A 25,159-nucleotide genomic window follows, 5' to 3' on the forward strand; every position below is an offset into this window, starting at 1 on the left:
TAGAAGGAAAGTGGAATAGATGTTGAATATCAAACCAGTATCAGCAGTTCCGGGAAGCCTTGGACTGCTGTGTGCTGTTAGGGAGTAGGCATGAGAAAATGGACTTCAGTGATTCAAAGAAGTTAAAGTGAGCTATTTAAAACTTAAACCAGTATGGCTCAGGTTCTGTAGGGCACAGCCAAATTATTTCTTATTAATTACTAAGACGGTATTATTTTCTGCCCTTGGGATTAACTTGGAATAGCAGTTACTCTAAAGTGTTCCCAACTACCATTAATGTTAATGAAAATTCTATTCTTATGAAAGTTAGGGGATTCCTTGTAATAACCACCCGCCCAATAATTCCTTACTTTCCATAACATAGATGAAAACACAATAGTGAATGTTTTAGTAAAAAACAAACAAACAAAAAAAAACCTGAGCTGGTAAATTTTGCCAAAGGAATTTTCTGTGTTATATTTTGATAATAGATAAGCACAGGGTTCTTATGCCAAAATGGTTAACAAGAATGAGAAACTGTATATTTTATTCATTACTAGGAAATTTCATAGCAAATCTCAAAGAAGCTTTAGGACATCAAGTAACCAGAATAAATTACCTTGGAGATTGGGGTATGCAGTTTGGTAAGTAAGTTTGAGATCTTATTTTTCATTTCACTGTTAAGTTTAATATGTTTTAATATCATGTCACTTGGTCATCTGCACAGAATATAAGCAGAATTCCATTAGATGAAATAGTGCCTCCTACATTTTATTTTTCCTAGTGGCTCTTTTGCATAAATCTTGTATTCTGTTTTTTAGAATAATTCTCACCACACAAGTAAGTTTGGCTGAGGAAACTCCACACATTCAGAGAAACACCTGATAATACAGGACTCTTGTGGTTTTATTAAAGAAAAATAGCTTATATTTGTGAGTTAAATGGAGGAGTGTGTATACAGGGAAGAAGATAGGTCTAGCTATGTACACCCTTGTCAACCACAGCCCCTCCTGGGCCATTCTACGTGAAGGTTGATCAGTTTTTATATCCTGGGCCCCTGGCCTAGAGGAAAAACAAAGAGGAAAAGAGGAGTGAGATCCAAACAGATAAGTGCTACAAATGATCTCCAATGTCAAGTTCAGTCAGAATCATTCCTAGCTCATATACACCAGTAATTTAAGGTATAAGAAGGGCAAGATAAATGTAGTTGCTAAGGCAGTAAAGGACTGATAGCATGTGAAGTGCAAATTTTTAAAAATCTCTGGCAACTACTATGTTTATTTTAAGATCTAGCCCTTACAGTGTCACCTCTAAAGCATTCTGACACCCAGACACACCCTTGCCCACCTTCTTGCATCACCAACTTCCTAGTACCCAGCTCTATTCAATTAGGTTTCTGTCTTACTGTCTTCTTATTTTTGTCCTTCTCTCCCTGCTAAACAATATTTGTTTTTTGAGGGCATGAAGTATGTCTTAATTATTTTTGTATCCCTAGTGCCTGGCACATAAGAGGCACTCAGAATGATGAATGACTGTCCTGGAAAGTATTTTACAATCCTAATCCAAGAGGAAGGCTAGGTAATATTTTAAAGTTTCTTTAAAGTGCAGTGCACACTGCTAGTTCTAAAGTTCATTGATAATAGTATGTTCCATGTTTAGTGAAATGAAATCAAAGCTTTTCAAAAGACAGACTTATCAGGACCTTCTCTTGTGAATATTATACTTTTAGTTAATAAAAATCTTTTTTAGACCTTATAATGGATAAATTTGAACCTGTTAACAGTGCCCTTGTATTCACTGTGGAGGAATCAGAAAACATGCCCTGCATTTTAAAAATCTATCTGTAGTTCACAACAGCTGGCAGAGGTTTAGGCTCTAGGCTCAATAGTCAGACTTAATAGATGGTGTCTACTTTATGTTAGTTTGACTGATTTAGGCATTTCACAGGCATTAGCAAATATGTGATAATGATATTCATGGAATTTTAGCTGCAGGATTTTATTGTAGTTATTTTTCTCTAAAGGACTACAGTGGTTAATGACCTGTTAACATTTCCATTATAACCGCCATTGTTGAAGAGTTTTAATTTTGGTTGTTTCAGCTATCCCCTATTGAAAGTTGGCAGACATTCCTAGGCACAGAGGTTTTGAAAATATATTAGGTGAAATGTTAAATGAAATTGGCCTTTTCTTCTTCTATTTCTGTTTTTTAGAACACTGTGCATCTTTCCACACCCTGCTTACTCCCAAAACCTTGAATCAAAATCGTATTTGCTTTTGCTTTAAAGTGAATAGAGCTGGTACATATTTAATCATCCTTCTAGTACCTGTCTAAGCTCCAAAGTATCCTACCTAATAAAATGGTAATATGTAAATTACCATCACTCCGCTACGCCCACGATTGGGCCAGAGGGAGGCGCAGGGGGCGGGACTTGGGGTGGCAGGGGTAGTCGATTGGGCCGGCAGGACGCTGAGCTCGTGTTGCCAGTGGCGGCACGAGCTCAGCGTCTGCGCCATGGCTGTGCTGCGGAACAGAAGGGGCCTCTGGGGCAGCGAGCTCACGTCCCCCCGTGGACCATCAAAAGCGGGGGAGCTGGGTGCCTGTCTGCTCCAGCACCAGCGGACAGGCACCCAGCTCCACCGCGATCGAAAGCGAAAGCGTGTAGGGGACCCTACACGTGCATGATTCAATCATGCACTGGGCCTCTAGTTGTATATATAACTAGAGGCCCGGTGCACGAAATTCGTGCACGGAGGGGGGAGGCGTGTCCCTCAGCCCAGCCTGCACCCTCTCCAATCTGGGACACCTTGAGGGATGTCCAACTGCCCGTTTAGGCCCAATCCCGGATCGGGCCTAAACGGGCAGTTGGACATCCCTCTCACAATCCAGGACTGCTGGCTCCCAAATGATCACCTGCCTGCCTTCCTGATTGCCCCTAACCGCTTCTGCCTGCCAGCCTGATCACCCCTAACCACTCCACTGCCAGCCTGATTGATGCCTAACTGCTCCCCAGCCAGCCTGTTTGCCCCCAACTTCCCTACTCTGCCGGCCTGGTCACCCCTAACTGCCCTCCCCTGCAGGATTGATTGCCTCCAACTGCCCTCCCTTGCAGGCCTGGTGCCTCCCAACTGCCCTCCCCTGCTGGCCATCTTGTGGTGGCCATCTTGTGTCCACATGGGGGCAGGATCTTTGACCACATGGGGGCAGCTATATTGTGTGTTGCAGTGATGGTCAATCTGCATATTACTCTTTTATTAGATAGGATAGAGGCCTGGTGCATGGGTGGGGGCTGACTGGTTTGCCCTGAAGGGTGGGGGTTCCCTTGGGGCGTGGGGCGGCCTGAGCGAGGGGCCTGTGGTGGTTTGCAGGCCGGCCACGCCCCCTGGTGACCCAAGAGGAGGCCCTGGTATCTGAAATTTATTTACCTTCTACAATTGAAACTTTGTAGCCTGGAGCAAAGCCAAGCCTGCTGCTCGCTCTGCGGCCAGCAGCAATTTCTGTTGGAGTTAATTCACCTTCTATAATTGAAACTTTGTAGCCTTGAGTGGAGGCTTAGGCCAGCAACAGGAGGCGCGGAAAGCTTGGCTTCTTTTGTTACCACGGAAACCCAAGCCTTCCTCCTGCTCGCTCCGCGGCCAGCAGCGATTTCTGTTGGAGTTAATTCACCTTCTGTAATTGAAACTTTGTAGCCTTGAGTGGAGGCTTAGGCCGGCAACAGGATGGCTTCTTTTGTTACTCTGGAAACCCAAGCCTCCCTCCCGCTCTCGGTGGCTGTAGCCATCTTGGTTGGGTTTATTTGCATATTTGCTCCTGATTGGCTGGTGTGCGTGGCTTCGTTGGTGGGTATGGCTTAGGCGTAGCGAAGGTGCGGTCAATTTGCATAATACTCTATTGTTACATAGGATGTGTCAGTAGCATCCCACTTTCTGCTGAGCCTATGTAGAAAAATGTACCCCAATCAGCAAAGCCCAGTGGCAGTAGCTCCTTTAGAGCTGAAGCTTGGTAATTGATACAATTGTAGAAACAGATATTTTTTAAAATAATTAAACTACTTTTTATTGCTGTTGACCACAGGCTGCAGATATCCCTTCAAACTGAAATTGTGATCATCTTTTAGCAAAATATTTTAAGAGTATAAATATTCACAGTCCACACTGGGCATTTTCATTGCTGGTTTATAAACTTTAATTACTATTTTTTTTTAAATGTTCAAACTAACACTGTCACTGAATGCTGAACTTCCCACCAAAGATAACCCCCCCAAAAAAAAAAAAATATATAGATATATATGTGTGTGTGTGTGTGTGTGTGTGTGTGTGTGTGTGTGTGTGTGTATATATATATATATATATATATATATATATATATATATATATATATATATTGTCAAATGGCAAAAATATGGCCAGATAAAAGAATTTTGTTGCTTGGTCACCTTGAATGAGAGAAGTAACCAGGGGTGTTTTGAGTTTTATCTTTTATTGTTTTTATTAATTATTTGTGTAAGAAGTGATATTATAATATCCAGATAATTCTTACCTTTGTTTATTTTAAAGCTACAAGTTTAAAAAGAAAGTTTTGAAATCACTTGCCATCAGTTTGTTTTCACAAATTTTGAGTGCCTAGTGTCCAGCATCATGATGTTTTCCCCAGAGTTAGCTGCTCAACAAATGCTTTTGTTTGCTAGGGAGGTGTTGAGCACTGTTAGTACAAAGATAAATTACTTTTACCTCTGCCTTTGATGAGCTCATAGTCTATTGGTTTCTATTTCAGTAACTCAATATATTGAATTTGTGATTCAATATATTGAATTTGACTTGTGTCGGTTTATGGGGTAGCAGAAGGTGATAGCATGTGTTTTGCAATATTCTAAAATACATAAGTATGAGAGATTGATCTTTTTGTAGAACTATACCTGTTCCCTGCCATGACTGATCTCTACTGTTCCATTTTATAATGTTTTCCTTTATGGATTATTGTGGTAGGTCTTCTGGGAACTGGCTTCCAACTGTTTGGCTACGAAGAAAAGCTCCAGTCCAATCCTTTGCAGCATCTCTTTGAAGTAAGTTGTCAATAAACAGTATTAGAAAATATTTCAACTTTTTTTTTTTTTTCAGAGTGCTATGCAGTTTGGTAACACATTTTTAATCCCAGAGGTTTTAACAAATGTTCCTTAAAACAAGGAACCACAAAATTGAAAATGTTGCTTTTATTTTACTAGGGAGTTATTTTAATTTTCAAATCCAAGAGTTCTTTTATTACTATTTTAGTTGATTTGGGACACTAGTTCTTTAGGTATCAAATCTTCTTAGAATAAACACATAGGATAAAAATTTAATAATACAGAGAGAAATTTCTGAATTTTTGTCAGTTGTATACTGCAGCTTTCTTTTTTATTTTTTAAAATATATTTTTATTGATTTCAGAGAGGAAGGGAGAGGGAGAGATAGATAGAAACATCAATGCTGAGAAAGAATCATTGATCGGCTTGCCTCCTGCAAACCCCACACTGGGGATTGAGCCTGCAACCCGGGCATGTGCCCTGACTGGGAACCAACTGTGACCTCTTGGTTCATAGGTCGATGCTCAACCACTGAGCCACACCAGCCAGGCACTGTAGCTTTGTTCATGGTAGTAACTATAATTTATTTAGACTTGAAAAAACATGAGATTATACTCTTTTTGCTCTTCTTCTGGTGTGGAAGAAGGGAGGTGTGTTTCTCTCTAACTTTATATGGCCTTTTTTCATTTCTTTCAGCTCCTTTTCCTGGCTCTTGTCCAATGTGAACTCCTTTCTATTCTACTTCATTTAGTCCCTTCATTTCTCTGTCATCAATCCATACTGGAGTTCATTAATAAAACTCTTCCTGTCCAATTAATCTCCAAGGATGTGTTTCCTTTCATTGTCTCATTTGTTATCTCTGCTATTTCTGGGCCTCACAAGAAGAAATAGATACATCATCAGCCATGTTGGTGACAGACCATGGGCTCAGACTAAAGATGTTATGCCTGTGCTGTGCGTGAGGAAGAGTGGGTGCCAAAATAAAATATGCTTTATTCCTCTAGCCAAAGCCACCGAGAGCATTTTGTTGGTTTTTTTTTTCTTTCTTTCTTTTTTTATTTATTGATCAAGGTATTACATATGTGTCCTTATCCCCCTATTATCCCCCACCCACCAGCTCATGCCCTCACCCCCTGGTGTCTGTGTCCATTGGTTATGCTTATATGCGTGCATACAAGTCCTTTGGTTGATCTCTCCCCATTACCTCCACCCTCCCCTACCTTCTCTCTGAGGTTTGAGCATCTGATCAATGCTCCTCAGTCTCTGGATCTTTTTTGTTCCATCAGTTTATGTTGTTCATTATAATCCACAAATGAGTGAGATCATGTGCTATTTATTTTTCTCTGGTTTTCTTTTTGTTAAATGGTTTTTCTCCTGCAGCTGGTTTTATAGTTAAATTTCACAAAAACACATTCTAATTCTTGAAAATCTTTAAAGATTTGTAATTTCCTTCTGAGCCCATGCCTATACTGCACTTGAAATGCCTACATTTTTATATATAATATTAACCAAAAGATTTTTTTCTCTCCCATTAAGAGTCTTATTGATAGGCAAGAGTTTTAAAAATTAATAATTCTTTATGGTTGTCTATAAATTAAGTATTTCACATTAATGCCTGGAATTTTTACTGTGTTATTTTATTAAACTTCGAATAATGGCGAGTATTTTTTACCACAAGCTTAGTGAACTTTTCATTCGATCCAGGCCCACAGAGACAATCCAGGGTGCAGAAAATACCAGCCTTGGAGATCTTGTGTCATTCAGAGAACATTTTTAAGAATCTTGAGTACAGTCCTACCCAGTCTGTCTCAAGTTCAATTCGGGTCAAGGGCACGTACCTCAGTTGCAGGTTCGATCCCTGCCCAACCCACGTTGGGAGGCAACCAATCCATGTGTCTTTATCATATTGCTGTTTCTCTGTCTCTCCTCCTCCCGTCCACACACTCTCTCTAAAAATCAATGGAAAAATATCCCCAGGTGAGGATTAACGAACAAACAAAAAATAAAAAATGTTGTTCATCTTAAACAAATATTTCTTGGAAGAAAATTACTTTAAAAAAAAAGAATTTTGACTACAGCTTCACATGGGAGAATAACTGTTCTCACCTTTCTTCTACCCCACACAAAAATTTTTATTGAATCCTGAAAATAGTAAATCTTTGTTGGCCATAATGTTTTAAATATTTTAGTAAAATCTGTTCTCAAACTCCATAGAAACCTAAACATGTGTTTCTTTCTATGTAGTTTAATACAGCTTCCTGTCTTTTCAGACTCATAGGAAGGAGATCATGGGTCTGTGTTAGAGGTTACTAATTAATAGATCCACAGAAGGAAGAAATGGGCAGGAGTGTTCCTATGAATAACTAAAAACTCAAGGAACAATGGCTTTGCTTTCATTAAGTGTTCTTTTGCCTTATAGGGGAGTATTATTTATGGACAAAAGAGTGCAAGTCAAATACACCCACCTTGCTGTTTGTAGTAGAAGATAGAAATCCATTAGAGCACCCACCTGCTCTCTTTCTCCTTCCTTTGCAGGACAGAGAAAATGCAGAGCCTAAAGTGACAACTTCAGGTTATTTTAGCTTTGTGCTAATTCTTGCAGACCTAGATTTTACTTTAAAATTGCAGTTGTCACTGTAGATTGCTTTCAACAACTTTTAGCATAAATGGATTTTTTTCCCATTTTTAAAGCTTTAAGCAAATATTATAAAATTATTTTATCCTGTTGCAAAAACAAACAAGCAAACAAACAAAAAACACGCCAAAAAACCTGACCCGTGATCTAACCTCTGGTTTTTTCCTTGTCAAATTGTAGTTGTAAGCTCTTCCTTCAAGAGGAAGGACTGTGTTTTCCTGATCTTTTATCCTCAGCCCCAAATGTTAAGCCTTGCAGGAAATGTTTGAATTAATTTGATCTTGCCCCTTTCTCTATCTTTCATTTAAGTTATGCAATATATCTTTCTGATGTATAGCTCAAGGAAAGGGCTAACCGTGGTAGTACACACTGGTTACCATTTGTCAGATTCTAACTTACTTTGTTATACAGTTTACTAATAAAGAACCCAAAGACCAGACCCAGAATTCCAACACAGGTAATTTGGCTCCCAAGTGCACTATGTACTACACTGCCCTGCCCCCACTGGCACTATAAAATACCTTTTTGAGCCATTTATTTCCATTGGTTGTAATTATTTATATAGCTTTTTTTTTTTTCTTTCATCCTCAAATTGCTGTGGTAGGGATGCAATTAGTAACTTAGTTTTGGCAGTTTCGACCTCTGGCATATTTGTTTTGAATTTGGCTTAAGTCATCCAGTAGCATATTTTTTGTCCTACCTCCCTTTAAATTGCACCATGGTCAGTTTTCAGTGTTTCAGCCAGGTTGGAAATGATATTATAGAATAGTTTTAGCATTTCTTTTCTGTGATGAAAATATTTAACACCTTTTGTCATTTCTATACTGCATTTCTATTTTTGTGCTCATTATTAGTTTTTCTCTGTATGTGTAGTCATTCTTTGCCAATGACATCTGGTTGTTTTGTACATAAAATTAGACCTTTGTAAGCCAACATTTGAAACTTTTTTCTAATTTGTTGTTCTTATTTGTTGTAACAAAATAGGGAAATGGTTTCATAATAGTTTCTCCCAGTGAATTGGCTGATGAGTTAACAAGCTAAAGTATTTGCTGTTTAGAATTTGTACTGTTAATTCAAGGAAAACCTTTGTGATAAATTTTGGAACACTTACAAAAAGACTTTCCATTTATGTTGAAAAGTAATTTCTTATGGTAAAAAGTTGTTAACAAGTGTTAAATCTATATCATGGTTATATAGGTGTCATTATTTATTTTTGTTTCAATGATAATATTTAGAAGAAATTTCTCAGGTTCCTCCTAGATTTAAACTTCTTGAGTAGACCTTGATAACATCTAACGCTGTACCTTTAGGAATATATATAACCTTTTTTTTCTTTCTTTTCTTTATTTTGCTACAGAAGATTTTAAAATTTGACTCATTGCATGCTACTTAATAATATGGATTTTGATAACTATAGATATTCCTCTGAAATACTAGCAGCCTCTCACAAGAGTTAAAAATTATGTCAATAAGCACACATTAACTCTGTATCCTAGCTCTGGCATTTATAAAGGTAACAAAATATATTAAAACATAATATTAGTTTTTTATTTAAAAAAATTATTTTGTTCATTAGTTTATTTTGTTCATTAGATTCCACAAGTGAGATCATGTGATACTTATCTTTTTCTGACTGATTTCATTTAGCATAATACTTCCCAGGCCCATCCATGCTGTTGCAAATGATAAGAGTTCTTTTTTTTTACAACTGCGTTGTATTCCATTGTGAAAATGTACCACAGATTTTTTTATCTACTCACCTGCTAATGAGCACTTGGCCTGTTTCCAAATCTTAGCTATTATAAATTGAGCTGGTATGAACATAGGGATGCATGTTCTGATTGGTTTTCGGGTTTCTTAGGATATATTCCTAGAAGTGGATCACTGGGTCAGATGGGATTTCCGTTTTTAATTTTTTGAGGAAACTCCATACTGTTTTCCACAGTGGCTGCACCAGTCTGCATTCCCACCAGCAGTGTACTTAGAGTTCCCTTTTTTCCCACATCCTTACCAATACTTGTCCTTTGTTGATTTGTTGATGATAGCCATGCTGACAGATATGAGGTGATATCTCATTGTCATTTTAATTTATATCTTTCTGATGATTAGTGACTTTGAACATTTTTTCATGTCTCTTGGCCTTTTCTGTGTCCACTTTGGAGAAGTGTCTATTTAGGTCCTTTGCACATTTTTTAATTCAATTGTTTATCTTCCTTTTGTTAAGTTGTATGAGTTCCTTATATATTTTGGAAATTAACCCCTTATCAGATGTATCATTGGCAAGTATGTTCTCTCATGCAGTGGACTCCCTTTTCATTTTGTTGATGGTTTCTTTTGCTTTAGTTCAATTTGTTTACTTTAGCCTTAGTTTCCTTTGCCCTAGACAGTGGTCGGCAAACTCATTAGTCAACAGAGCCAAATATCAACAGTACAACAATTGAAATTTCTTTTGAGAGCCAAATTTTTTAAACTTAAACTTCTTCTAATGCCCCTTCTTCAAAATAGACTCGCCCAAGCCGTGGTATTTTGTGGAAGAGCCACACTAAAGGGGCCAAAGAGCCACAGTTTGCCGACCACGGCCCTAGGAAATGTATCGGTAAACATATTGCTGCAAGAGATGTCTAAGATTTTGCTGACTATGACTTCTTCTAAGATTTTTATGGTTTCACAACATACATTTTGAGTTTATTCTTGTGTATGGTATAAGTTAATGGTCTAGTTTCATTATTTTGCATGTACCTGTACATTTTTCCCAGCACCATTTATTGACAAGACTGTCGTTACTCCATTATATGCTCTTGCCTCCTTTTCAAATATTAATTGAGCATAATAGCTTGGGTCAATTTCTGAGTTCTCTGTTCTGTTCCATTGATCTTTATGCCTGTTCTTGTGCTAGTACCAGGCTGTTTTGAGTGGCTTTGTAGTATAACTTGATATCTGGTATTCTGATTCCTCCAACTTTGTTCTTCTTTCTCAAGATTATTACTGCTATTCAGGGTCTTTTTTGGTTCCATATAAATTTTGTAGCATTTGTTCTAGATCTGTGAAATATGCCATTGGCATTTTAATAGGGATTGTATTGAATCTGTAGATTGCTTTGGGTAGTATGGACATTTTAATTATGTTGATTCTACCAATCCATGAACATGGTATATTCTTCCATTTGTTTATATCTTTATCTCTTTTTTTTTTCAACATTCTGTAGTTTTCTGAGTACAAGTCTTTTACCTCCTTGGTTAAGTTTATTCCTAAGTATCGTAATTTTTGTGTTGCAATAGTAAATGGAAGTCAGCTGTACTCACCACTATGCCACCAGCACTGCACTGCAATTGCAAATGGGGTTGTGGGGTTGTTATTTTTTCATTTTCTCTTCCTAAGAGTTCATTATTGGTGTATAAAAATGCCATCAATGCCATAATTTTGTATTCTGCTACGTTAAATTCATTTATTGAATCTCGTAGTTTTTTGATGGATCTTTAGTGTTTCCTATGTACAATATCATGTCATCTGCAAATAATGATAGTTTTACTTCCTCCTTTCCAATTTGGATGCCTTTTATTTTATAAATTTTTTCATAAGTTCAAAATGATCCCCATAATATTTTATTTTACCTGCCCCATTCTAAATTAATTTGAGGTAATTTCAGTGATGGGCACTTAAAAAAGACACAGAAAGTCAGAGGATAATATATAATTGGAAAATCTCTTTATATAAAAGCATAATATGCAAATCGACTGGACAGCGGAACGACCAGTTGCTATGATACGCACTGACCACCAGGGGGCAGATGCTCAATGCAGGAGCTGCCCCAGCCCGCAGGCCCTGATCACCCAATGGGGGCCTGCCAGTCAACCTCTCGATCCCTCCCCCTGGCCAGCTGGCTCCGTTCGCCCGATGGCGAACAGAGAACCAGGATGGGTGGCAGCGGACACGGGTGGTGTCAGGCCAAGGCGGTGCAAGCAGGGCTCCGATCACACTGCCGAGCACCCCACACACAGAGGGCAACCGGCTGTGGGGGGTGGGCCGGCTACTGGCAGCTGGGGAAGATCAGCCCTGATCGCAGGCCAGGCCTAGGGACCCTACGTGTGCATGAATTTTGTGCATCGGGGCTCTAGTAGTATATAAGAGATTTGACCCTGAGTTTCCCTGTATCAGTAGCAAAAATAAAAGTAAAAAATAGTAGTAAGTGAAAATATAGGGCAAGATCAAAACCAACTTGATGAGTGCTAATTTGATGAGTGATCTCATGATGTTCTCATTGTTTAATATGTGGAGGAAAAGTATCTATTCCTCAAGAGAGCATGTTTTTTCTGGTGTTGAGTCCCAGAACAATTACACAAACTTAAGTAAAGACGATAATTCAAGACTAAATTGATTCTAGACATATAAAGGATGATTTATGCAGTTAGAAAATTTTATTGTATAAGGAAATGAATCCAAAAGTTTTTTATTGGTTAGGTCGCATTACCTTTTTTAATGTGTTATGATTGATGTTAATTTTATTTGTTATAACAATATTATGCAAGAAAAAGCTCTTATATTGTAAGTCTAATTAAATCTAAACCCCACCATCACTTTTGAGAGTAGTGAGAGTCAAGTCATTGCTAGGGATTCCCCACGTCCCAAATCACAGAGTTACCTAGGCTCTTATGCACATCCCAGGAAGGGCATGGAAGCCTCTTCTTGGCCTCAATCCACACTGGTCTTGACTGACATGCCCAGATCTACTAGGTGTACCAGTTAATATGCGGATTTTTCTCAATAGAGGGAGTTACACATATGTTGACAGATATGCGATTTGATATGTGTACTATTTTGTTGTATTGACAGCAAGCTTCACAACTTCATATGTCAAATTTGCTGAAGGTGTTAACATCATAGATATTTTTATGCTTAATAATGTCGAATTTCGTGCCAAAAAAAGAGCATTTGTGGGACGTTTTAATTCATTATTTAGATGAAAAGTGCTGCTGAATACTTCGGGAAGCTTATGGTGAACATGCTCCATCTCAAGATACTTGTGAATGCTGGTTTAAATGCTTTAAAAGTGATGATTTTGATGTGAAAGACAAAGAACGTCCACGTCAACCGAAAAAATTTGAAAACCAACAATTACAAGCATTGTTGGATGAAGATGCATGTCAAACTCAAAAACAACTTGCAGAAAGATTAAACGTTGCTCAGCAAACAATTTCTGATTGTTTACAAGCAATGGGAAAAATTTTAAAGGAAGGAAAATGGGTGCCACATCAACTGAACGAAAGACATAGAAAACCGAAAAGTCATCAGTAAAATGTTGCTTCAACGGCACAAAAGAAAGTCTTTTTTGCATCCAATTGTGACTGGTGATGAAAAGTGTATTTATTTTGAGAATCCCAAATGCACAAAATCATGGGCTGATCCAGGTCAACATCAACATCGACTGCAAGGCCAAATCACTTCGGAAAGAAGACAATGCTCTGCGTTTGGTGGGATCAGGAAGGTGTGGTGTATTATGAGCTTCTAAAACCAGGTGAAACCATTAATACTGATCACTACCGAAAACAAATAATCAATTTGAACCACGCTTTGATCGTGAAACAACCAGAATGGGCCAGAAGACACGGCAAAGTAATTTTGCTTCATGATAACGCACCATCACACACTTCAAAAACAGTTAAAGACACGTTAACAGTTCTTGCCTTGCCTGGGAAGTATTAACCCACCCGCTGTATTCACCAGACCTTGCTCCTTCAGATTACCACTTGTTCCGATAGATGGCACATGCACTTTCTGAGCAGCACTTCAAAACGTACGAAGAAGTGGAAAATTGGGTCTCTGAATAGTTTGCCTCAAAACAAGAAAGTTCTATTGGGACGGTATCCACAAATTACCTGAAAGATGGGGAAATGTGTAGCTAGTGATGGACATTACTTTGAATAAAGCACTTTTGATGTTTCTCTTGAAATTATCGTGTTTTCTTTTATTACAAAATCCACATTATTAACCAGTACACCTAGTAAGCCTACATAATGCCTTGCAGGCAGACAGCTCTACTTGTGTGATGAGCTTCCAGCCTCTGTGTTAGGGACGCCATGAACCTTTTTCTCTGAGTGCCTCTTGCCACCCAGGGTCTGCTCAGTTTCTGTTATTCCTGGGAGACGTCCCATATCCCATCTTCAATCTAAATAATTCTTCCCTCTCTCTGGGAAGCCTCTTTGCTTCACCATTGCTCTTGTTTTGAGGAAGGGAGAGGAAGAAATAGAAATACCAATGATGAGAAAGAATCATTGATTGGCCACCTCCTGCATGCCCCCACTGAGGATTGAGCCCCCAACCCTAGCACAGGCCCTGACGAGGAATTGAACTGTGACCTCCTGGTTTACAGTTCAACACTCAACCACTGAGCCACGCTGGGCGGGCAGAAAGGGTTTTTATGTTTTGTTTTAATTATTTCTATTTTCAAATTTAAGGAAGGAAAAAGATTTTGGTTAATTTTTTTTTAAAATATTCTTACTAGTAGTTTGAATGCTTATTAGATTTTTAAATGTTTGGCTATTTGAGTTTAGAGTCCTAGATTTAAAAAGACTAAAATATTTCCTCTTGAAAATGAGGGTATTTTGTGTATGTTTGCTTATAAATTGTGTGTGTATGTTTGAGAGATTGATTGATTTTGAATCATAAACTATATATATGTCTTTACTCCTATAGGCTGGACTAGAGGCATACCTCATTATATTGCACTTTGCTTTATTGCTCTTCATAGTTGTAGGCAATCTTGAGGTATGCCTGTATTAAGCAGTTGTCATTGTAGATAGGTCATTCAAGAGTCAAGAAGTTTGCAATTTACTGTCTTACATTGACTCTCTCAGTTGCCTATACTTTACCAAAGTCATGTTTCTCTGTTTTCTAACTGAATAATATTTGGACTTATTCATAGGACTACATGGAAATTAATTTTTATGATATGTGCATCAGGTCTCCCAGGTTTGGTGATTCACTAGGAGGACTCACAGGACTCAGCATATAATTGTACTCTTAGCTATTATTACAGCAAAAGCATGCAAAGCAAAATCTGCAAAGGGAAAAGGCCCTGTGGAGAAGTCCGGAGGAAACCAGGCCCAAGCTTCCCAGGGTCCTTTCCTAGTAGGGTCACACAGGATGCACTTAATTCCTTCTGCAACCAGTTGTAACAGTGCATGTGTGAAACAATGTCTTCCAGGGAAACTCATTAAATGCTCTGCGTCCAGCGTTGCTTTTGGAAGATCATGTAGGTACCCTCTACGTAGCATGTACTAAAATTTCAAACTCCCAGAGGAAAGCAGATGTTTAGCATAAACCGTAGTGTTTGTACAAACAGTTTAGGCACAGTGAGACACTTTTATCAGTGAGGTTGGTGAGAGCATTCCCAAAATCCAAGTTCCTAGATGTCAGTCAGGGACTAACCTTGCAAACAGAACATTTTAAGGATTTCAGTCTCAGACCTGCTATATTAACTCTTTTCTACACAATATACTTTAAAGAGGAAAACTATATTAAGGTAGTTTTTACTTTTAGTTAGGTATGTATTCATTCAATTCTGCCATTCCAGTAATTAACACAAGCCATCTATGAAAGATGAGATACTTTTAACTTGAGACAGATGTTTAATGCCCTGTCCCTTATGGTGGTAGTATCTCATGGGTATAAGCCACATTGTGGTTCTCCCAAAGTATTCTCCAGCAATCAAAGCATTTTTATGTAAATACTCCTGCCATGATATTTTGATGATATTACTGTCAGAGTTTAGAGGCCTCATTTTTTATTTTTTTGGTAGTCAATTTTTATTACTTTCATGCTACTTTAATAGTTTTCTGGGGGGGGGGGAAATTATGGGGATAGGTAACTTATTCCTGTTTCTCTCTGGAAATGAGTTACAACTTGTAAATAAAATCTTTATAGTTCGTATACATAACTTCAAAACTATTTGAGCTATAATGTCAATATTTAACCTTGCATTTTGGAGACTGGAAAATAATAAACTGTGTTGTGAACACAGAATCCTAGAACTGCCAGAGTCCTTAACAAGCTCTCCAACTCCACTCCTGTCATTGGGTGGTGCAGAGCTGACCCAGCCAAGGCAGATGGTATGAAAGCACTCCAGCGGTGAGGGCTCTACGCAGTTCTCAGGAGCCCACGTTGGAGTATAATTAAGCTAAGCTAACTGTCCAAAAAGTCTTCCTGGATCACCTATTTTACTGGTCTTTTGTGCATTTAGAGAACAAATTAAAAAATAATTTCATTAAAACAACGGCTAAATCATCCTTTGGCCTTTTCTTTGCCAGATTGAGCCAAGTTGCAGCAATAACAATTTGACTTTAAAAAATAAAAAAACAAGACATGCTATTCTAGTCTAAGCCAGGCTTTCTTAATGTAAGGGTCTATGAACTTGGATGGGAAGAAAAATTTACACATTTTCACTAACCTCTATCAGAAAGTTAGCATTTTCCTTTATTACTGTATCTTAAATAAAAAAAATATTTGGATAACTCTTTCAATGTAATTATTTCCTTTGTAAATGTATGTATTTTACTTTATGCATTTAGAGAAGAGGAGGTCCATAGGGTTCACTAAAGGCTCATGGCAAAAAAAAAGAAAAGGTCACACTATGATGAGGGCAGTTGGATAACCTTTAAATGAGAATTTTTAGGATTGTGTTTTGTTTTTTCTTCTTTTCCTTATTGAAGATAACTGTGACTAGTAATATATATTTCTATTGTGCTTTTAGGTTTATGTACAAGTTAATAAAGAAGCATCAGAAGACAAAAGTGTAGCCAAATCAGCACATGAATTCTTCCAGCGATTGGAACTAGGTGACATGCAAGCACTTGCACTATGGCAAAAATTTCGGGACTTGAGCGTAGAAGAGTACATTCGGATTTACAAGGTACCTGTCTACTCTCCTGCTTTCTTGAGATGTAGTGCAGCTCTTGACTGGTACCACCAGGCAGCCATGTTTCTTCTTAAGCTCATGTTTTAAGAATAGATTTGTCATTGAGTTGGAATTTAGGACTCAAATATTGTTCTTTGGGCTAAAAGTTAGAGCTATGAAATAATCCTACAGCCTAGGAACTTAACAGACTGACATTCTGATACTTCATTTCAGGGAGGCTTTTCTTTTCTCTCTCTATCATTCCTCCACTTTTTTTCCCCCCACCATTTTTTCTTCATGATGGGTATAAATTTGTTCATTTAATTAACATTTAGGGCATGGGAAAAATACAACAGTGAATAAAAAAGATAAATTTTCTCATGGACTTTACATTCTAGCATGGAGACAGTGCGTTAAACAAAGGCAGTGCGAATTAAATAAGAGCATGTAGTCTGTTAGATGGTAATGATGCTATAGAGGAAAATTAAGCAGGGAAGAAAAGGTCAGGCAAGCATGGACTGAAGAGAGTTTCTGTAAAGAAGCCCATGTGGCTGGAGTAGGTAAACAAGATGCGGACTGTAGGAGAGGAGATTGAAGAGGTTATAGGGTGGGACGTGATGTGGGATGTTTTCCAGGGCTGTCCAATCTGGTTTCGTGAGGTGAAGGAAATGTCCTGTATCTTTGCTATCCAGTATGGCAGCCACTAGCCTTGTGTGGCTACAGTGTGAGTAATGTCATTGAGAAACTAAACGTTTAATTGTATTTCATGGGAATTTCAATAGCCTCCTGTGCCTAAAACTACCATATTGGACAGTATGGTACTGTTGGGAGGACTTGACTGGTGGGAGGAGCCTTTAGAAGGTTAGAGCAGAGGAGTGACTTGTTCTGTGTGCCAGAATGTAGGGCATCCTATTTTGTCTTAGGGTAAGGTAAAGGACATTTAAGTAACTCTTTTTCTTTTGTTTCTGAACCCTTTTAGCGTCTAGGAGTACATTTTGATGAATACTCAGGAGAATCATTTTATCGTGAAAAATCTCAAGAAGTCTTAAAGTTGCTGGACAGTAAAGGACTCCTGCAGAAAACAATGTATGATCAGGCTACTATTCTTTAATAAAGTTATTTGTTCTTTTTTTGAAATTGATACCAAAATCCATTCACTCAGTAAGGACAACAGAATGTGCTATGCATCCCTTTCTGGCATTTTTTAATAGTGCTTTTACTATTCAAAGTACTTTTGTACATGCTGACTTTTGCTGCCACAACAAAATTCTGGTTAGGTTTCGAGAAAGGATATTATCTGCTGTTTGCACATGAGCAAACAAGAACAGAAGGTACGCATGACCTGCCTAAGGTCACAACGGCTGATAATAGTATAACTGTAAAAAAGCAATAGGAATTCACATCTTCCTACTTAACCCTGCCTTTTTTTTAAAAATAATCCTATCCTCTTCAATAAAAGATTTAAGGCAGCTCATGAAAATAGGTGTAATACAACAAGCTTTTGAAAGAGTAACAGGAAGAAATCAGGAAGTGGGGGCAGAAAATAATATTAAGTCAGGGTGATATTAGTACGTCATGTAACACACACTGGGATTCTGTTTCCTGGCTTAAGGTAGATTTCTAATTTAGCTTTGAGCTTCCTGTCAACCAAACAGAAAAATAGTACCAGTCATAGCAGCTCAGATATCTGTAATGTAAAAGCAAACCATTTGCTTAGAAGTACCGCTTTTCATAGAACCAAAGAGCAATTTCTTTTGCCATCTTTATAAAGAAGACATGGAAACTGTGTTTAATAAAATCCTCAGCAATGTCATTAAGGAAAATTTTTAGATTACCATATACAGATTCTAATTTTTGCTCAGGCAGGAAAGACAATAACAAAATCCCATGATTTTATTACTCAAGGGTACTTTATGGCATCTCAAAGCAGTCCAATATTTAATGTTATAATAACTAGAATAAGAGAAAAAATATGTTTTATAGTTAAACTATAGTTGTAATCTCTTTTTTTTTAGGTATGTTTATGACATTATCTAAGTACCTTATCCAGAGTTACAAGATAACCAAATATTAATTGTACTAGAGGCCCAGTGCATGAAATTCATGCACTCGGCGGCGGGGGGGGGGGGGGGGGGGGGAAGGTCCCTCAGCCTGGATTGCAAGAGAGCATAAGCCAGGCCGAGGGACCCCACTGGTGCATGATTGGGCCAAGGAGGGACATGGGAGGTTGGCCAGCTGGGAAGGACCGCAGGAGGGCTCCAGGGCATGTCTGGCCTATCGCGCTCAGTCCCAATCAGCCAGACCCCAGCAGCAAACTAACCTACCAGTCAGAGCATCTGTCCCCTGGTGGTCAGTGCATGTCATAGCAAGTGGTTGAGGGGCCTTAGCATATCATTAGCATATTACACTTTGGTTGAACGGCTGACTAGATGATCAGACACTTAGCATATTAGGCTTTTATTATATAGGATTATACCCACTCATAATAGATTCATGATCAGATTCCATCCTATTTTTCTTCATTGTTGTTTATACCACTTATTGCTACTTAAGTAATAAAAATAGCTTCTGGTTTGCCAAAGATAATGTTATAGATATTATACTTCTAAAGGTATTAATTTTTATTATGTTGCTTCAAGTTACCTTTTTGCATTTCTAGGAAAGGAACGGCTGTGGTGGATCTTTCTGGGAATGGTGACCCCTCCTCAGTTTGTACTGTGATGCGTAGTGATGGGACATCTCTCTATGCAACCAGGTTTGTGTCTTATGTGAAGATCAGCATTAGAATTAGAATGTGTATATGACTTCATGTTATTTGTTCTAGAGTTAATGCTAAGACAATTATGTTATCAAAACTATTACCAAAGGCTAGTTTCTAAATCTCTTGTTCTCATCACTAAAAATATACTTTTTGGGTTTCTGTTTAGTGCGAGTTTTATTGCCTAGAAAGGTTAAAAATCATCAGAAAAGTGACTGAAAACTACAATTCGTTAAATGAACATCATAGGATTCCACATTATTCTACCAACTATAAAACTGAGATTCCTCGTAATCAACTATAAATATTTTACAATTGCATAGTGGGAGGGAATGTATGCTAAAAGGTGTCTGTATGAACTCATTGGTGTCCTCACTCTGTAAAGACCATCTTAACAATCAGTCCTCACTCTGATTGTGGTAAAACAGGCCTTTTCACTTACATTTTTTCTTCTGTCTCCATGACTGACTCCTGTGGAACAAGCAGTCTCTGTTAATAAGATCTGGGATTGTCAAACACACTTATTTCTGAGACAAAGCTAATAGGAAGGAAAGAAAGGAAAATAAAAAAGCCACACAAGCACACATGGCCATACTCAAGCACTGCTGGCAAAAGGCTCTAGTGTCTCCTGGGCTAGTTTTATATTATATCACAAATCTCAGCATAGTGAAAGTAATGATATTTTTTCTTTTTTTTTTTAACTATCATTTCTTCCAAACAACTTTAAACATCCATCTATCTCTCTTACTGACCTTCAGAAAATCTACTTTTTATTACTTTTTGAAATGTCTTTTTATCAATTCCATACAGTTGAGGATGGGAAATGAAAAGAACTCATATAATTAAGAAGTACATTTCTTTTTCTAAATACAAAAAATATAAACAGTAGGTCCTCGGGTTACGTCGGAGATCCGTTCCTACGGCGCAACGTAACGCGATTTTCACCGTTAAGTTGAAACTCAACTACATAAGCACCTACGTCACTCACATAGAGCACATACCCAGCAGTAATGAAGTGAAACAGTAAAAAAAATTTAAAAGAAAGAACAATTCCTGACTTTTACTTGTGGTGAATAAATAATAAAAAACGTAAGCACATATGTACATACGTCGAAATGATGGAACTTTTTTTTTTATATAAATAAATGGGAGATGGCGATGTTACCATGAAACGACATACGTCGATTCCGACTTAACCTGAGGACTGCCTGTAGTAGAAAAAAATTTTTGTGCCCGCTAACTATTGCTGGACATATTACAAAAGAGACCTGTGAGCAATGGTTATAAGAATTGTGTCCACTCAGAATGGAAGTTCCATGACATGAAGACCCTGTAACTGCCCGGAATCTGGTATCTTTTTGTGGTTATTATTAGGTCTAGATTTTCCTGTGTACACTTATCCCTTGGTTTGTTCCAGGATGCCCACAGATACCAAAATCCATAGATGCTCAAGTGCCTAATATAAATGGTGTAGTATTTGCATATAAACTACGCAAATCCTCCCGTATACTTTAAATCATCTCCAGAGTACTTAACAGTATCTAGTACTATATAAATAGTTGTTACACTGTATTGTTTAGGGAATAATGGCAAGGAAAAAAAAGTCTATACATGTTTAATGCAGATGCAACCATCTTAGAGCAGTCCTGACTACACAGTACATATACATCAACAACATAACCTTTTTATGCAAAATTTTCTATTTACGGTTGTGATACCCATGGATGTGGAGGGCCAACTGTATTTATCATAATACTTACACTTTTCTCTTTTTTCTTTGGAAAATAGTTTTGTCTTTGCTACTTGTTTGAAGTGTTTGATTTTTTGCCTTACTCTACCTTTAGTTGTTTCTGCCCTTTCGATGGGTTCCATATATAATACATCTGTGTGTGAGTTAAAGGAATTATTATAACAAAGAAAATTATAGAATACTGACGAGCACAGGGCGAGGCTAGATACCTGAACTTTGTTCTAAAAACATGCCCATCACTTACCCTCTCTGGGCCATGGTTCCATACTTTGTGAAATGAGAGGCCTGAACTAAATGACCTGGCATATCTTCTGGCTTTCAATTCAAGTTCTACAAACTCAACCTACAACTTTTTCTTATATTCTTCTCTTTTATTCTTTCAATGGATCAGAAGGTTTATCTGTTTTGTCCTTTGCTTAAACCAAAAAGTATAATGGGGGTATATATATATGTGACTTCATTTTGGGAATAATCTTCTAGACCAGTGTTTCACAAACTTTTTTTTCATTATACCCCCTCTTTTTTTTCTTCTTTTTTTAAATAAATCTTTATTGTTTAGATTATTACAGTTCCTCTTTTTTCCCCCCATAGCTCCCCTCCACCCGGTTCTCACCCCACCCTCTGCCCTTACCCCCCACAACTGTCCTCATCCATAGGTGTACAATTTTTGTCCAGTCTCTTCCCGTACCCCCACACCCCTTTCCCCCAGAGAATTGTCAGTCCACTCCCTTTCTATGCCCCTGATTCTATTATATTCACCAGTTTATTCTGTTCATCAGGTTTTTAATTCACTTGATTTTTAGATTCACTTGTTGATAGATATGTATTTATTGTTCATAATTTTTATCTTTACCTTTTTCTTCTTCCTCTTCTTAAAAAATACCTTTCAGCATTTCATATAATACTGGTTTGGTGGTGATGAACTCCTTTAGCTTTTTCTTATCTGTGAAGCTCTTTACCTGATCTTCACTTCTGAATGATAGCTTTGCTGGGTAGAGTAATCTTGGTTGTAGGTTCTTGCTATTCATCACTTTGACTATTTCTTGCCACTCCCATCTGGCCTGCATAGTTTCTTTTGAGAAATCAGCTGACAATCATATGGGTGCTCCCTTGTAGGTAACTAACTGTTTTTCTCTTGCTGCTTTTAATATTCTCTCTTTGTCTTTTGCTCTTGGCATTTTAATTATGGATTCCTTTTGTTTGGGGTTCTCTGCGCTTCCTGGACTTGTAAGTCTATTTCTTTCACCAGGTGGGGGAAGTTTTCTGTCATTATTTCTTCAAATAGGTTTTCAGCGTCTTACTCTCTCTCTTCTTCTGGCACCCCCATAATTCTCATGTTGGTACGCTTGAAGTTGTCCCAGAGGCTCCTTACACTATCTTCATATTTTTTTATTCTTTTTTCTTTTTGCTTTCCTGGTTGGGTGTTTTTTTGCTTCTTTTTATTTCAAATCTTTGACTTGATTCTTGCGATCCTCTAGTCTGCTGTTGGATCTCTGTATATTATTTTTAATTTCAGTCAGTGTATGCTTAATTTCTAGTTGGTCCTTTTTCATATCCTCGAGGGTCTCACTAAATTTAGCGGCCTTTTCTAGAAAATCCTTGAAAAACCTTATAACCGTGGTTTTAAATTCTATATCCTGTCGTTTGCTTTCCTCCATTTCTTTCATTTGTGACCTGTTTCTTTGTCTCTGCATTTTGGCTGCTTCCCTGTGTTGATAGAGTGGCTTTGTGTGCTAGGTGTCCTATAGGGCCCAGTGGCTCAGCCTCCCCAGTTACCTGAGGTGGACACTCTTGGTGCACCCCTTTGTGGGCTGTGTGCACAGTCTTGTTGTAGGTAAGCCTTGATTGTTGTTGGTATCACCAGGAGGAATTGACCTCCAGGCCAATTGGCTGGGCGGATCAGCTGTGTCTACAATGGGAGAACTTCTGTGCTGGAGACACCCTTATGAGGCAAGACTTGCTTCAGTGGGGCTTTGGTGCTCACTGAGTCTGCCCCCTGAGTGTGTCCCTTATGGATCTGAGGAGTTGTAATCTGGATGGTCCTAATCTGACCCCTGGGTACACTGGCTCTTGGATCTCCAAAGAGGTGCTAATTTAGCCTCTGCCTGAGGCCACCCAGCAGGAGCTATGGCGAGATCTGCAGATTCCTCTTCTTTGTTTGGGTTTTGGAGGTGCCCAGATGAGGCCCAGCTGTGAAGCAATGCAAGCTGCTGTGGGGCCTTGGGCCTTCTTTTGGATGTTCTCTGTCTCACTGACTCAGCTGCAGTTTGTTAGGTAAGATTAGAATTCAAAGGACCAAGCCATTCATATGCAAAAGCCTCTGTGCTCAGCTTGGATGGGGTGGAGTCTCAGGGCAGAGCAAACGGCAATGGCTTCGTGGGGCAGGATCTCAGGGCGGAGCAAACAGCAATGGCTTCCCGTCAGCCCTGCCCTAAGAGGCCCCAGGGTCTCGGTGTCCCTCGGTAATCGCTGCAAGAACCTCTGAGAGAAAGCCGCCCTCGCTGAAACTGGTTTGGCTCAGTGGATAGAGCGTCGGCCTGCGGACTGAAAGGTCCCAGGTTCAATTCCGGTTAAGGGAATGTACCTTGGTTGCGGGCACATCCCCAGTAGGGGGTGTGCAGGAGGCAGCTGATCGATGTTTCTCTCATCGATATTTCTAACTCTCTATCCCTCTCCCTTCCTCTCTGTAAAAAATCAATGAAATATATTAAAAAAAAAAAGAAAGAAAGCCGCCCTCGAGTTTTGCCTGCTGCCAGACAATGCAGTTTCTCCCTGTATGAGTCTGGGTCCCCAGAGTCTCTCCTGGAACTGGAGTTCAGAGCAGTTGGGAGCTTTTGTCTCCCTCCCGCTTGAAAAAGCCAGCCGCATACTCAGTTGCCAGCCCTCCTTGTGCGCGCGCCTCCTTACCTCTGGACTTTACTTCCACTGCACAGCTCCTGTGAGTCTCAGTGTGTTTTTTCTTTCCTTCTAGTTGTAGAATTTCCACTCAGCCAGCCTTCCTGTGGTTCTGGATGATGTCTGTTTTGTCTTTTAGTTGTAGTTTTGAAATGGTTGTGCGAGGCAGCAGTTCAGGTGTTTACCTATGACTCCATCTTGGTTTCTCTCCCATTATACCCCCTCTTGGGAACCATTTTTCCTACTTGCCTACCCTCATGAATGTTAACCCTTTGCACTCGCTTGCTTTTTTCTCGATTCCTTTATTCTAATGCTAACCGTGACAAGTCACACTCGACATCCGAGTGCAAAAGGTTAATACCATAGATATACTATATATCTGTATGTATTGTATGCAAATATGTGCTTTACACATAAAAAGAGTAAGATTTTACTGTCCTTTAAGAGCCAGTTTTTGCCTCCATTGAGAGTGCATGTTTTGTGTTATATCAGGACTAGAGGCCCAGTGCATGAAATTCATGCATGGGTAGGGTCCCTAGTGGCTGTTGGCTACCGGCCAGGGTGCCTTCCTTCCCCCAGATGCCTGCCACCGCCGCCAACCCTGCCCCCTAGTCAAACTCCCGGTTGAGGGAACAATTGGCATATTAGGCTTTTTATTACATAGGACTAGAGGCTCGACGCACGAAATTCGTGCAAGGGGCTCGGCCCTCGCAGTCACTGCAGCTTGCCTTGGTCGGCCCTTGCAGCCCTGGCTTTGTCCAGAAGGTCATTCAGCTGTCCGATCTAATTAGCATATTACGCCTTTATTATTATAGATTATGAGGTGAGTACTAATGATGTTTTGATAATCCTAACCTTTCAAAAGATCTAGGAACTTTTCAAGTCCTCCCCCAGTATCATATATTGTCAAAAAGTCATTTTAATTTTAAATTTCAACATTTTTATCATCTTGACTTGAAATTTCATAGTTTGTGGTTTATTTTTTATTATTTTATATAACATGTAAACTGGGTCTTTTCTAGTTAATCAGAGATGAGAGAGTTAAATAGAACTTTTATTAAAGAACATTATGATCTTTTAAAATGTTTTAGAAAATATTACTTATGACTGATCCAAGACTTTGAAATCCCTTGATCATACTAATAGAGGAGTAACTAGAATTTATCTATTTGGCTACTACATCAACTATC

General features: G+C 38.7%; 1 protein-coding gene across 1 annotated transcript in view; it reads left to right on the top strand.

The window, feature by feature from the left end:
• RARS2 (arginyl-tRNA synthetase 2, mitochondrial) overlaps window positions 1–25,159 on the top strand; it is a 72,076-nt gene that overhangs the window by 34,096 nt on the left and 12,821 nt on the right. Inside the window, exons 7-11 of the mRNA XM_079779979.1 lie at window positions 540–623; window positions 4,965–5,041; window positions 16,423–16,581; window positions 17,546–17,652; window positions 19,226–19,321. Coding sequence (XP_079636105.1) covers window positions 540–623; window positions 4,965–5,041; window positions 16,423–16,581; window positions 17,546–17,652; window positions 19,226–19,321 — 523 coding nt within the window. The remainder of the gene's footprint in view (window positions 1–539; window positions 624–4,964; window positions 5,042–16,422; window positions 16,582–17,545; window positions 17,653–19,225; window positions 19,322–25,159) is intronic.

The sequence above is a fragment of the Cnephaeus nilssonii genome (assembly GCF_951640355.1).
Source record: "Cnephaeus nilssonii genome assembly, chromosome: 9".
Lineage (NCBI taxonomy): Eukaryota > Metazoa > Chordata > Mammalia > Chiroptera > Vespertilionidae > Cnephaeus > Cnephaeus nilssonii.